Raw genomic sequence first — 13,500 nt, forward strand, 5'->3', positions numbered from 1 at the left:
TATTAATTAACAGCTGACAATGTAAGTAATATTAATTAGCATTTTCTGTTTGTAACAGCTGCCTGCGTGAAATCATTTAGTGCTATAATAATGGTGACAACACTCTGGTTTGGACTGTATCTGCAGAAAAAGAGTTACATATTTAATAATGAAAAATTATAAGTGCATACTAAAAATAAGTTTTTTTCAATACCGATAGTGGTGGCTAACATGAACGTATAAGTGAGATATTTTAATATGTCTGAAAGAAAAAAAACTACAAAAAGCTAAACTTGTGACTCTTCACAAATGAAGTAATACCATTGAATGACTATAATGATAGTTACATGTTGAATTTATTCACAGATCAAGTGCAAACTGACCATGATAGAGAAAAAAGGAGCACTAAAAAAAATCTATGTTTAAACATTATATATTTAATAAATATATAATAGACATATACAAATATATAAATATACTTGATCTAAAAACCAAATTACACAAAAATGCGTCTATCAGTCTACTGGAAAATATATAGATAATAATAATAATATTTGCTAATTGTCCAATTGTCCTACCTTTTTGGGTTGTCTAAATTATTTTCCCGAATATTTTTGAAAGGATGATATTTGGATAAGCCAAACCGCCCCAATGAAGAGTATCCATCCACCTAAATATTTTTTCTATTTTAGATTAAGTGATTCAGCCTAATCAAAACCAGCTTGCACATGCCTACTGAAAACTTTACTGAGCATGTTGTCTATCTGGATACAAGTCATGGTTCAAAATATAGGAATGCACTACAGATTTTTGTGGTCCTCAGTGTGAAGTGTCAAAATTACAGGAAACTACACTTTACATTCAGTTAACTGACAAGGAAAATGTCAGCGACATAGACATCCTATCAGGCAGTAACTTCAAACCAAGATATAGACTATACAAGGTGAAGACTATAAAATAAAGATTAAATAAGGCACTTTCCTAAAACCGTGTTGTAATTGCTTGCTCTTTGAAGTTATCATTAGGTAGGGAAAAACTCTTCACTCAATTTCTATGGTTCATGCATTATCCGATGAACAGCTTTCAAGCACAATTCTCCAGAAACAACTGCAGTTCTGTTCAATTATCCAATAGTCTTTTCCAGGTGGACAGGATTTGGCACTCCAGATGTTGTGGACTCCAACTCCCCTGATGCTTCGTCATCATTATGGTTGGAAGAGCATTATGGAAGATGTAGTCCAAAACATCTGGAATGCCAAAGGTTGCCTAGCCTTAAACTATATTCACTGGGTCAAAAGCAGATACCATGCCTTATCCAAACATGCTGGATTGGTTGATGATGATTACAATCATCCCTGTTGAACATCAAAAGAATGGCCACAGATTATTCTTACACTATTTTAATTAATTCAACATTGTGTGAACAATGTTTTATCATTTAACCACCTATCAAATTGTCTTGGTTTAGAGTCTCCTAAATTTCATAATAAATAAATGTCGTTATATATATCTTATGATCGGGCATAATTTCATATTTTTGAAAAGGCAGATAGTTTTTCCATAGCAGATAAGGTACAACTAACTCAAAAGTGAACACCTGTTTTTACTGCTACAGAAATGGAAAACCAAACTGGCACTAATTATAGAGGTGCGATATTGAGACTCTAGGAAAGAAATGTTAAGACTGTATTTTGGACGATTCCTAGAAGAGAGAACTTATATGAAGCTATGAGATTATGTTAGTGGTAAGGACAAGATGGTCTTGAATTGTACCTGTTATTACAAGCATAATTGAATCGTACTTTATAGAGAATAAAATGCAATTATGCATTGTGCCATACATGTAGCTAAAAAAAAAAAATATAGATGAAAATTTACTTTACTTTACATTTTTGGTCTTTTTTAAATTAACCAGCATTGCAATCTCAATTACAAACATGAAATACATGAGTGGCCACTTGCTACCCCTAATAGGTTAGGAATTGTAGGATGTCATGTGCATCATTTGGAGGCAGCCGAAAAATGGATCCATAGCATCCATTTCTTCATATCATGTTATGTGAAGACAGCAATGTTCAAATAAGCATATCTGTCATTCTATGCATTTTTGCCAACTATTTCATCAGCGCAATGTTTAACTATATTCTATACCTAATATATTCTTTACCTATTTCAACATGAACTAAACATCTACATGACTTCAACAATCAAATTACTGAGTGCTAGATATAGATCTTTTCTTGACATGACATGTTCTATTTGAACTATTAAGGTAGAGTTATCTAAAATGTATGTTGATCAATGCAATGTATTATGTATCATTAAATTTGCCAAGGCTTAACATGTGTCATACAGTCACATTAAGGCAGGAAAATTAGAGAATAATAAGAGTTAATTACAGATTTAGTAAGATGCCTCGTAAAGCAAATGTGGAAAATGCCCTAAATCTCCAGTTCTGATGATAACATTCTCTTACATAAACATGAAATCCCCCTTTGTAAAAACAGATGTTGTGACGAAGTTGACGTTTCCATTCCAGCCCACACATTAACAAGAAGCAAATGTGCATGTGTTTAATTATTTCCCACTATTTCGGTACACATCAGCCTTTACTGATGACATCATGAGTTTTTTCTCAATCTCGTACTAAACAAACTAACTAGCGTGCAGTTACTCCATTTGTCAAATGACCTTTCTATGTTCTGATTTTACAGCATGAAATGAAAACACTAACAATCCAAGCAGCATGTACTCAGCATTGTGTGGATATGCTTTAAGTGCAGCTTCAAGCTGTGGGTGCATTATGCTCATGCCTTTTGACATCGAACTGTCAACTGCACATGTTAAATCTTAATGTGTTCGCAGATATCAATAATTCAGTGTTGTAATATTCACTTCACAATTAGCATTTGCTGATGTATTAAAATTCTAATGTACACACTGCTACCAGAGATTAACCCTTTCCAAAGTTTGTAGATGTCATTAGGAACAATAGACTTAAAAGCTTTTAAGAGAATGCAACAAGTCAGGGTATAATATATATATATATATATATATATATATATATATATATATATATATCAGCAGCGCTGTATACATGCAGAAGCTGAGAGAACATATGTTTACTTTCGAAGCACACCAAGGTAACAAGTCAATGCCAAATCTGTCAGAAAAAAAGTGGCAACAGCTTTTATACACCTCTGGTGGCTTTAAGAGCCTTTAATACAATGTGATTGGTCAGTCTGCAAAAGTAACCAATCACAAAGCCTTCAAAGGAAAGTATCGAGACTAGCCTGGGAGTGCATTGTTATTGAATGACTGTGCAAGTATTCCTGCAAAGTTTTTTAGATTTATTTTCATAAAAACATACAGCAAACATATATTGCAATCAAAAGTAAAAAATGCTAAAGGAATACACTAAAGCCCTATAGTATGTCCTGTCCCTAACTTTGTTTATAGAAATACTTCAGATATGAATTTTGCCATGACATGTAGCCCATGCATATGTCTCATAATTTATTTCTTTTCACTCTTTATTTAATTTTAAAAGCTTATCTTTGTTTAATCTTTGTGACATAAAGTTCCCCTTTCTTTCCATCCCTTATCTCTAAATCGGTAATCGGTTCTATATCATGCTTCTTCTATCCCACCTTACTTCCCGGGTTTCTGCAGAGAGAGAGTCTGCCTATATTCTTCGTTTCACTAGAAAGTCAAAATTAGATTTTAACCACCTGGGTGCCTGAGTGTCTATATCCAAATAAAGTGCCTGGTTTTCCCAATAACCAAATATGAGCTATTTTCCATTTGATCAACCATTCCCCCCAACCTCATTATCTGTCGCTAACTTATTAGTTCCCACCCAGTTGCAGACATGAAAGTGTTAAAAACCATTTTTTCACTTACCAATCTCAATCAATGCTGACTCGATCTCCTCCTCCCGTAACTTTAGAGCTTCCCCATAGGAAAACAAACAATCAGTGTTTTCCTATGGGATATTTGAAGTCGTTAGATACACTCATGCAAAATGTGAGGACGTCCAACGTTGTTTCACCTGGTTAAACGCTGTGTCAGTCTAGAAAGCGCCTCTAGTGGTGCTTGTCTTGCAATATTTTGTCCAATGATCACTTGCAAATCAAAGAGTCAATTTTATGTACTTACCAATGCATGTGCTCTAAATGGCATCTGTAAATATGACATATTTGTTGAAGATGAGGGTGAGGGTTCAACCTCGTCTTCAATACAACCAACCCTACAATTATATGGGCTCTCATATGAAAATAGGTTAAATACTTGAACCTCCATTTTATAATTCTAGGGGAAGCCTAGCCCATCAGTGGATTTTACTTGATTTCCTTCACAGCAGGACCCACCTGGTGCTCATGTAACACATTTATTTATTAAATCATAGTTACCGTATATAATCGAGTATAAGTCCAGTTTTTCAGCACATTTTTTGTGCTGAAAAAACCCCACTCATCTTATACTCGAGTTAGTGTCTGTATTATGGCAACTTACATTGCCATAATACAGACAAGGACCGCCGGGCTCATTACAAGCCCTGTGGTCCTGTTGGGGGCTGGCAGGAAGGGTTTACTTACCTTTCCTGCAGCTTCTGTCAGCTCCCTTCTCTCTCCTCCGGTCCGGTCAGCTCCCCTGCAAGTCTCGCGAGAGCCGCAAGGTCAGAGCGTTGCCACGGGTTACAGTGGCAACGCTCCGCGTGGCAGTGGAGCTGACAGGGGAGCTGACCGGACCGGAGGAGAGAGAAGGGAGCTGACAGGAGCTGCAGGAGAGGTAAGTTACAGCTTCCTGCCAGCCCCCTCCTACACAGCCCATGCCACTGGACCACCAGGGAAGGAGAGCCACTCTCCCTGGCCAGATATTAAGCAGGGAGGGGGGACGAAAAAAATATAAATAAAATTTAAAAAAATATAAAAAAAATTATTAAAATAATAATAATAAAAAATATATATATTAAAATAATAATAATAATATAAAAATAAAAATAAAAATGCCCACCCCCCACCAAGGCTCTGCATCACATACACACACTGCACTCATACACACACACACTGCACTCATACACACACACTGCATTCATACACACACACGCTGCATTCATACACACACACACACTGCACTCATACACACTGCATTCACACACACACACACACTGCATTCATACACACACACACTGCATTCAAACACACACACACACACACACACTGCATTCATACACACACTGCATTCATACACACACACTGCATTCATACACACACACACTGCATTCATTATATACACACACTGTAAATAAATATTCAATTAATGTAATTTTTTGGGGATCTAATTTTATTTCGAAAATTACCAGTAGCTGCTGCATTTCCCACCCATGTCTTATACTCGAGTCAATAAGTTTTCCCAGTTTTTTGGGGTAAAATTAGGGGTCTTGACTTATATTCGGGTTGACCTATACTCGAGTATATACGGTACATATTTTCATTGATGTTCACTGGGGTAAGAAATAATGCATTTTAATGTATATCTCTTTTTCACAACAAAGCATTGGGAGAAAAGGAATGCTGTTAACTATGCAGAGTAAACTATCCAGCAAGTCCACCCGAGTATGTTAGGATATTGCAATCTAGTGACAATTCATGTCTGGACAAAACACTAGTCGGTGCTTTTTTCCACATCATGTTTGGTTAGGGAAAGATTCTGTATGCATATTAATAATTAATTAATTAATAATATATTATTATATATATTATTAACCACTTCTCTACCGAAAAAAATAATAATTTATCAAACATCATATTAATAATACATTAAAGATGTCAGAAATGTAAATAATAAAAAAGACTGTTACCTATTTATATGTAGCAAATGTAATCTGTTTATCATTGTCTAGTGACAACTCTTCAAACCAAGAACCGTCTTAAATATCCCAGCAATACCAATACCTGCTCCCTCATTCAAAACCAAGCGTTCCTGAGCTCATGAATCACATGCAGCAATAGGATTGTGTACTCTTCAATAAAAGTGAGTAAAAGATCTGCTGACACTTGTGGAATGCAACTGCAAATTGCATCAAATTCACTTGAAGCAAAAACCTGAATGAGAACCACCAGTGCATGGATAGCCCTGACAGATTCTATTCATGTGTATTAGGAACCCCTATTTATTCCCTTTTTTTCCCCAGCAAAACCATGCTAATGTCCTTTTGGATTTTCTAGTAACATATGTATCTGGCAATGAATTCAAATGATGCAAATGATGATTATATACAAGATGCTCCATATTTGCAGATTTGGTACCTGAAATGTCCCTTTAAGAGAACGGTGAGGAGTGACGTTGTGTTTGGTTATGAATAGCAAGAAGTGTGCAATAAGAGGTTAATGGGAGATAAACAGACTGGTGAAAACGCTCAAAGTAGCAGGAGGTGTATAGTATACATATCCAATGGACACAACTAGCTGACATGGATAACCTCCTCTGCTGAGCACATTGTCATTTCTAAAAAAAAAGTATTGAAAAAAAAGATAAATGTGCTATAGGAGTTAGAAGAGCAATGCCATGTTATGTTGCTGCAGTCTGCCTTTTCTCCCCTGATCTGTCACTGCGTACAGTAAAGTTATGTCTTTCATATCATGTGGGAGAAGGTATATTTGCCCCATAGGTAATATAATAATGATACAGTTTATTGAGGAGAAGTTGAATAGATAAGCTTACAGCTGACAAAATATGTAAAAAAGCAAATAAAAATAATACTAAGAACTTAAATGAATTAAATGTTCAAAAGCAGCTAGCTCCCCAGGGATGCAGGGCCCAGCTGCAACCCACAGTCATGAGAGAAATCATAAAACAATGGTAAAAAAAGCAAACAAACTAGGTTCACTGTCCCCTTAACAGTGCACAGAAAATAGGGTTATGATACCAGAAAATAAAATTAAACAAATGTGTTACTTAATGTGAGACACAGATAGCTTCATCTAATTATAACAAGCTATTAGTAAGGTGGCAGGCAGTTAGTAACAACATATTACTACGACTGCATTTATATTCTTATGCAGTGGCGGAACTACCACAGTCACAGGGGTCCGTTACTCCAGGGGGCCCGGCCGCTCCCCACGTGACTCTCTTAGCTGGGAGGAAGTGATGTCATCACTAGGGCCCAGTTGCGCTCTTAAAGCGCCCCAGCACTGACTGTGCCCCAGGTAATTCATTTGCATCGGGTGGCCCCAAGAGCATGGTCCACCAGATGGGCCCCTTCAATACGGCACGGCGGTTGTTCAGCGCGGGCAGGGCTGCACCACAATCTCGACGGGGACCGCGGTCGCACGGGGTGGCCGGGCCCCTTGGAGTGACGGACCCGGTCACAGGTGCGACCCCTGCAACCGCGATAGTTCCACCAATGTCTGTATGTGTATCTGTTTTTTCTGCACATGAGTCTGTATGTGTATCTGTTTGTCTGCATGTGTGTCAGTGTGTGCCCCTATGTATCTGTATGTGTGTCACTGTTTGTATCTGTATGCGTGTCATTCTGTGTATCTGCATGTGTCTGTATGTGCATCTGTCTGTATGTGTGTCTGTATATCCGCATGTGTGCCAGTGTGTGTCTGTGTATCTGAATGTATGTCATTCTGTGTATCTGAATGTGTGTCATTCTGTGTGGCTGTGTATTAGCATGTGTGTCCGTGTATGTATCTGTATGTGTTATATTATAAAAATGGATGGCGGGGGGGCCCAGGGCAATTTTTGCACAAGGGCCCTGTCGTTTCTAGTTATGCCTCTGTTCTTAAAGGGTTTTTTTGGGGGGAGGGGCAGGGGGTTTAAAAAAAATCACAATAGATGAAATGTTGAAAGGAACACAATAGCACGCACCACATAAGCATCCAAGTACTTGCTCAGGGTGCCTGCCTTTGAAAGACTGGATTTGGACAGCCGGTCACATATGCGGCTGCACAGCAAGTTTCATCAGTGAAAATCCTCTGGGATTTCTCACCTGTGCCAGGGAACAAGGGACATTTTAGCAGCAGGTGCAGACACCAGACCTATAGCTATTGCAAACTAAGATTTCATATATCCCAAAGAAAACATAAAAAAATATATTAAAGTACATGATTTGGGGTATTTTCAACGAAATTATTATTTTTTTTTTTTAAGTTCTCCATCAAATTGAAGACTCATTTGTAGCAAATACATAGCAAATCACCCAATTGCACAACCCTAGTATGCCCTCCCTCCACTGTCCCGCTTCTTGGAGTGTCAATATTAGGGGAGTGTGCATTAAACACACTCAAGCTGTGCACTAGGACAATGCAGAGAGCACTTCAGCAGCTTGCGTGATACCAGAGTCGCCACACCCTCTAAAACAACCACCCATCCATCCCAATTACATACCACCCAATATTGGGAGGTATGAATACACATCAAATAGCTAGATGGTTGCCTGGCTGGAATACAGTTCAATACTTTTGTATTTAGCAAAGTTTACATCTTATAAAATATTATCATGCAATGCTTACCTGTGCTCATGGGGTATCATTGATGTCCATGATTGGCAGGCAAGGCCTCTTTTAGTGACATTTCTGGTTCCTTTATAATTACTCCCCTTTCCATGAATGCAATCTCTGATATAATCTATTGTTCATCAAAATAAGAATATTATTCAACTAAATACTACAAATAAAATTGTTCTATTATTGTTTTTAATGATTATGATTTAAATGAGTTAATATTTTAAGAAACTAATTTTGGAGTCACAATTATTCAAGGGGGTAATTACATATTAAGCTTTATTACAACAGCAACTTAATTTTGCACATATCCTATTTTGCATGTTGGCTGCATATTATTGTTTGTTTTTACTTTCCTTTTTTGATTTTATGGTGGCAATAAAGTGACAGTAAAGCTTACAGTAAAAGCTAGTGAATTAGTAAATTAGTTTAAACCATAATTGCCAGTTGCCGTTTGTCAACCAGGTTATTAAATAAACATGAACAGAAAAATGAAAAACAAACCAGACTACCATCATAGCTATATTAAAATCAAATGGTATGTGGAATATCAACTACATGTCGCTCTAAAACTGACTACATGGCATACCATACAATACCTAAAAATACATAAAATATCAAAACAGATTAAACTGATCACAAAACCAGGATTTGATATTCAGAGGGATCAGGAATGAAATAAAATAAAATAATAATTATAAAAAACCTGTAGTATGGGGCAATAAAAGTACTCACATTGCCCAATATAAAAATAACAGTCAAATAAAAAATCTAGCAAAACAAAAAAGATATAAAAGATATACATATACACATATACATCATAGTAGTCCAAACAACAACAATTCATGTAAACGGATCCTAAGATAAAACACTGTAGCAAAAGAGTGCGCCAAGTTCCACAAGAAATGCATTTATGGCCAAAGAATTACACTTTTTGTTAAATAGTACAGTACTTTGCTAGAAACAAATAGATAGAAGTACATAGAGCTCAATCACTTTAAACCATACACGAGGAAATGATTTATAGAAATGCAACAATTCATCATTTGTGAGACAATTTGTTGGTGAGCAAGTGCCTTTCAGGGAACACTGTCCCTACAAACATCCAGCTGCAGCTTCTTTGTTCTGGATGTGAAAACAAGAGGGTGATGTGCAGAAGCCAGTTTTTTCGATCCGAGACTAGCACTCAGCCTTATCAGCACTTGTCTCACTTTGTTGAGGAACTGCCTTTTATTCAGATCCGATCTGTTGGTCTGATCTGAGTCACAGATGCAAGTTTCAAATCCAGTCCTTGCCTAATGCATTTCATGACCAAGTGTGCCACTTCATCATAGGCTGGCTCTGATGAACTGACACACTTGGTCACTTAACACGTAACCAGAGATTGGCTCTGATGAAGTGACACACTTGGTCAAGGAGTAGATTTGCAGTCAATGTGCCAGATCAGCATATTGGAGAATTTATCACCAGAGTGAGACAAGGGCTGAGCCCTCTGAATATCAACTCCTGGCTTTAGAATCATTTTTTTCTGATTTTCTGATTTATTTTTGTGAATAAAGATGTTCAGCCAATTTTAAAGGTTTAGTTTATGCATCATGATTACTTCAGTGTTTTAACAAGTCATGGTGCAAGGACCTTGCATGTGAAGCGTTTCAGTATAAAACTCTGCACATACCTAAGTATTTTATATTTATATTGCTCCTACATGTGAAACTCCATCACTGTCAATGTAATTAGCCAGCCTGAAACTCTCATATGTTAATTCTGTGCATACACTTTGCACAGTAGTTCCTTCATTAGCTAAGAATGCTTAGCTTACCCTCTCAGATAACAAAAAACTAGCGGGATTGTACCAACTTCTGTACCTACAGAATCCAGAAGGCAGTTCCCCAGTATAACAGAAATTGGGACTCCGGTAAGAGGTAAAACATTGCAAAATAATTTGCAGGTGTCAGAGCTCTCCTACAGTGATCAGTAGTGGTTACAATGCTTGGTGTAACCCATTCTGTTAGGAAATAGTATGATTAATAAATTAATTTTGCTGTTGGTTGACATTGAGAAACATATTTATCCATATGTATTATATATAGTATAAGGAATGGGGTGCAAATAATCGTATGGTTGGGTGATAGCGAGACCATGCACATTCATACACACGTATCACATTGTTAGAGAGACTGAATCAACACAAAGCAAGAGCATGTCAAGAGTATTAAAAAGTCATATATGAGTATTGTCAATGATATAGCAAATATGTGCACAATGTGGAAACGAGTCAATAAGAAGCTCTTCACACCTCAAAGTGGTGCCCCCTATACCACTTTAACCCCTTAAGGATACATGACATGTGTGACACGTCATGATTCCCTTTTATTCCAGATGTTTGGTCATTAAGGGGTTAAAATCAACAATATACGTACATAAACAAGATGGAGCTTCTTAAAATGGCAGTATAACAGATATTCTGTAAAATAGAATGTATACCATAGTGCAATACAGTAATGTGAATAAATAAGGGATATACACACAATAAAATATCACTCACAAGCCTGGAGTCATAATCTCATATGACTCGGATGGTATGCGCCCTTGGACCATTACAGGATGTCCAGATCCTTCTTTCATACAGGATTCTGTTTGTTGTCACCTTTAACCTGCTCACAGACAAGAAATGTCAGGTCAGCGGTGTGTTTCCAAAAGGATGGTGCTTTATTTTCAAATTAAAAAACTTGGATAAAAAGTAGTAAATTAAAATATAACAATTCAAATGTTAATAGGGCTATATAGTCCTTTACAAAAATCGCCAAAACGCTTTTCGCTTGGTACAACAGGCTTCCTCAGTTGGCTATATTATCCTCTGTTTGGTCCTTCCTCTCTTTTTAAAAGTCAGCTCGTTTTTACTTCCGGGTTCCGGTTTCTGCCTAGTTGGAACGCATTATGCGTTCCAGCGATGTCACTTCCTATTGCGTCACTTCCGGGTTTCGTTCTCGGCTGGTTGGAACGCAGTGTGCGTTCCAATGACGTCATATTCATTTCATTCATCTTTTAGGATTTTATTTTGGATATTTGTTTTTTATATATTTTAAAATCCCCCAAATTTTTAAATTCTCCAATTTTCATCATATTCTTTTGCTATCATAATAGTTCTTGAAATGACATATTTTTTAATAAATGCTGCTATGGAGATCTTGGAAGTACCACAATGTTTGCACTATTTCTATATTGTAGAATTATTGATATAATGTTAACACATCAATTTGGTAATAACACATCAATCTGGTAACATATAAAGAACCTTCCATATACATGCAGAGTTTATTTGTGTATGTACATGAATATGTGGAAATAGTCTTTTGCGTTGGAAATATAAGTTAAAGAAATTGAGAAGATGAGAAATGCTGGAATATGACGTCATTAGAATGCACACTGCGTTCCAACCAGCCGAGAACGAAACCCGGAAGTGACGCAATAGGAAGTGACATCGCTGGAACGCATAATGCGTTCCAACTAGGCAGAAACCGGAACCCGGAAGTAAAAACGAGCGGACTTTTAAAAAGAGAGGAAGGACCAAACAGAGGATAATATAGCCAACTGAGGAAGCCTGTTGTACCAGGCGAAACGCGTTTTGGCGATTTTTTAAAGGACTATATAGCCCTATTAACATTTGAATTGTTATATTTTAATTTACTACTTTTTATCCAAGTTTTTTAATTTGAAAATAAAGCACCATCCTTTTGGAAACACACCGCTGACCTGACATTTCTTGTCTGCGAGCTGGTTAAAGGTGACAACAAACAGAATCCTGTATGAAAGAAGGATCTGGACATCCTGTAATGGTCCAAGGGCGCATACCATCCGAGTCATATGAGATTATGACTCCAGGCTTGTGAGTGATATTTTATTGTGTGTATATCCCTTATTTATTTACATTACTGTATTGCACTATGGTATACATTCTATTTTACAGAATATCTGTTATACTGCCATTTTAAGAAGCTCCATCTTGTTTATGTACGTATATTGTTGATTTTAAAGTGGTATAGGGGGCACCACTTTGAGGTGTGAAGAGCTTCTTATTGACTCTTTTCCACATTGTGCACATAATTGCTATATCATTGACAAAACTTATATATGACTTTTTAATACTCTTGACAAGCTCTTGCTTTGTGTTGATTCAGTTTCTCTAACAATGTGATAGGTCCCCTTTCTGCTATATTCACTACATCCACCCTTTTTTCTGTCCCACATTGCATATCAGGAGCTTCTGACTGCTACTAGTTATAATGTAAGGAGAGGAAGACAAGTAAGTGCTGGGAGCCAACAGAGAACTGTGCCCAGAAACCATAGAGCGAGTGTATCATATGCATTTGCACCATGCTCAAGGTACTAAATTAGCGCTGTTTGCATAGCCCACCCATAGTTGGCCAGCCTGCATGATTTGCCAGCTGCCTGACATGCAATCATATCAGGATGACTTCCAATTCCTTTCTGGGTGGTCCACCCTTTTGCAAGTGTCACTGATGTGATTCATGCCACTGGCCCATTGATGTCTCACTTCACAGGGCATTGATGTTGATGGGTATCGATTCAGTTGAGAGATGAAAGTGAGAGATTAACATAGGGTATGTATTCTTATAAAGGCATTCTGTAAGTTTTCCTCCTGCACAAACTCCACTAGATACATGACACTTTGGATGTACGACTGTTTTAGTGTTTTCTGTCCATAAGATCCTGTAATTAAGCCATCATAAATGTCAGCACCTGGCCCAGTTGGCTCTTAATCTGACCCTGCATTAATGCATGAGGGCAAGTAAATCAAGGAAGATTATGTGCAAGTGCTCTCAGCTCTTATAACTACTACATATATGTCATTTTTATTTATAACCTTAGTTTATTATATCACGTCTTTGCAGACTTGTATGGACACTATCTCCTTTTTTGCAGTGCAGGAAATCCTTTTGTTTTTCCATTACCGGTATTTTAAGTATTGTGAGCTCTTTGGCAACAT

General features: G+C 37.1%; 1 protein-coding gene across 1 annotated transcript in view; it reads right to left on the reverse strand.

The window, feature by feature from the left end:
• HGF (hepatocyte growth factor) overlaps positions 1-13,500 on the reverse strand; it is a 161,763-nt gene that overhangs the window by 78,817 nt on the left and 69,446 nt on the right. Inside the window, exon 4 of the mRNA XM_063445443.1 lies at positions 8,502-8,616. Coding sequence (XP_063301513.1) covers positions 8,502-8,616 — 115 coding nt within the window. The remainder of the gene's footprint in view (positions 1-8,501; positions 8,617-13,500) is intronic.

The sequence above is a fragment of the Pelobates fuscus genome, chromosome 3 (assembly GCF_036172605.1).
Source record: "Pelobates fuscus isolate aPelFus1 chromosome 3, aPelFus1.pri, whole genome shotgun sequence".
NCBI classification, from domain to species: Eukaryota; Metazoa; Chordata; class Amphibia; order Anura; family Pelobatidae; genus Pelobates; species Pelobates fuscus.